The sequence below is a fragment of the Penaeus monodon genome, chromosome 23 (assembly GCF_015228065.2).
Source record: "Penaeus monodon isolate SGIC_2016 chromosome 23, NSTDA_Pmon_1, whole genome shotgun sequence".
In the NCBI taxonomy this organism is placed as follows: Eukaryota; Metazoa; Arthropoda; class Malacostraca; order Decapoda; family Penaeidae; genus Penaeus; species Penaeus monodon.
Window position 1 is genome coordinate 8,891,251 of NC_051408.1, and position 727 is coordinate 8,891,977.

General features: G+C 32.3%; 1 protein-coding gene across 4 annotated transcripts in view; it reads left to right on the forward strand.

Annotated features, from left to right (window-relative positions):
• The window catches only part of LOC119587783 (MAM and LDL-receptor class A domain-containing protein 1-like), an 18,186-nt gene extending 17,465 nt beyond the window's left edge, over positions 1 to 721 (forward strand). For all 4 annotated transcript variants that reach the window (XM_037936478.1, XM_037936476.1, XM_037936477.1 and 1 more), the window contains exon 18: positions 139 to 721. In XM_037936478.1, coding sequence (XP_037792406.1) covers positions 139 to 170 — 32 coding nt within the window. In that variant the 3' untranslated portion in view covers positions 171 to 721. The remainder of the gene's footprint in view (positions 1 to 138) is intronic.
• The last annotated feature ends 6 nt before the right edge of the window (positions 722 to 727 follow it).

The window sequence follows — 727 nt, forward strand, 5'->3', positions numbered from 1 at the left end:
TCATTCCCAACAGAATTCCTTATATTTTTTTCTGAGTACTTTAACGGAGCTTTGACATACCTTCTTGGATATAAACACTTTTGTCTTATTCGCACACTAATTTTCTCTAATTCGCCCCTTATCTCTCCCTGAACACAGTGGCACCGGATTTCGCCCTGCAAATACCATGAGCCGGGGAAATGCGCCTTATTTGTGGGGTTTTGTTCATGAAAATAATGCCTTGGTGACCTTATTCAAAGTCGAAATAAGTACGTCTTATTTTGGAAGTCTTATTTCGACTTTGACCTTATTTTCTCTTTTGTGTATTAATAGTACAATCATAATATATTTTTTAACTACTGTGCACGCTTTCGTTACGAGTTCCCTGACTTAAAATTTTCACTTTTAAGATTTTTTGTATATACTATTATGCAATATTATGGCCAGATCTGCAATTCAATTACAGGCAAGGCAACATATTAATAATATTGCTGGTTGAAATTTGTGAAATATATTGTTCTTGAGAATATATAATTTCTATTTTATTGGTCGGTGTGTTTGTTAAATTTTCATGAATATGATATGAAATAAAGACAGAATGTGGTTTACATTTTACTTTGTGATAGGTTTGGTGTAACTTTGTAAAGAGTAGGTATTGGAACAAAAGTTAAGTGTCAGTACAGTCATTTGAATTAGTTCTTGTTTCTGCTTAGAGGTTAAGATTCTATATTTACATTCAATCTAAGGA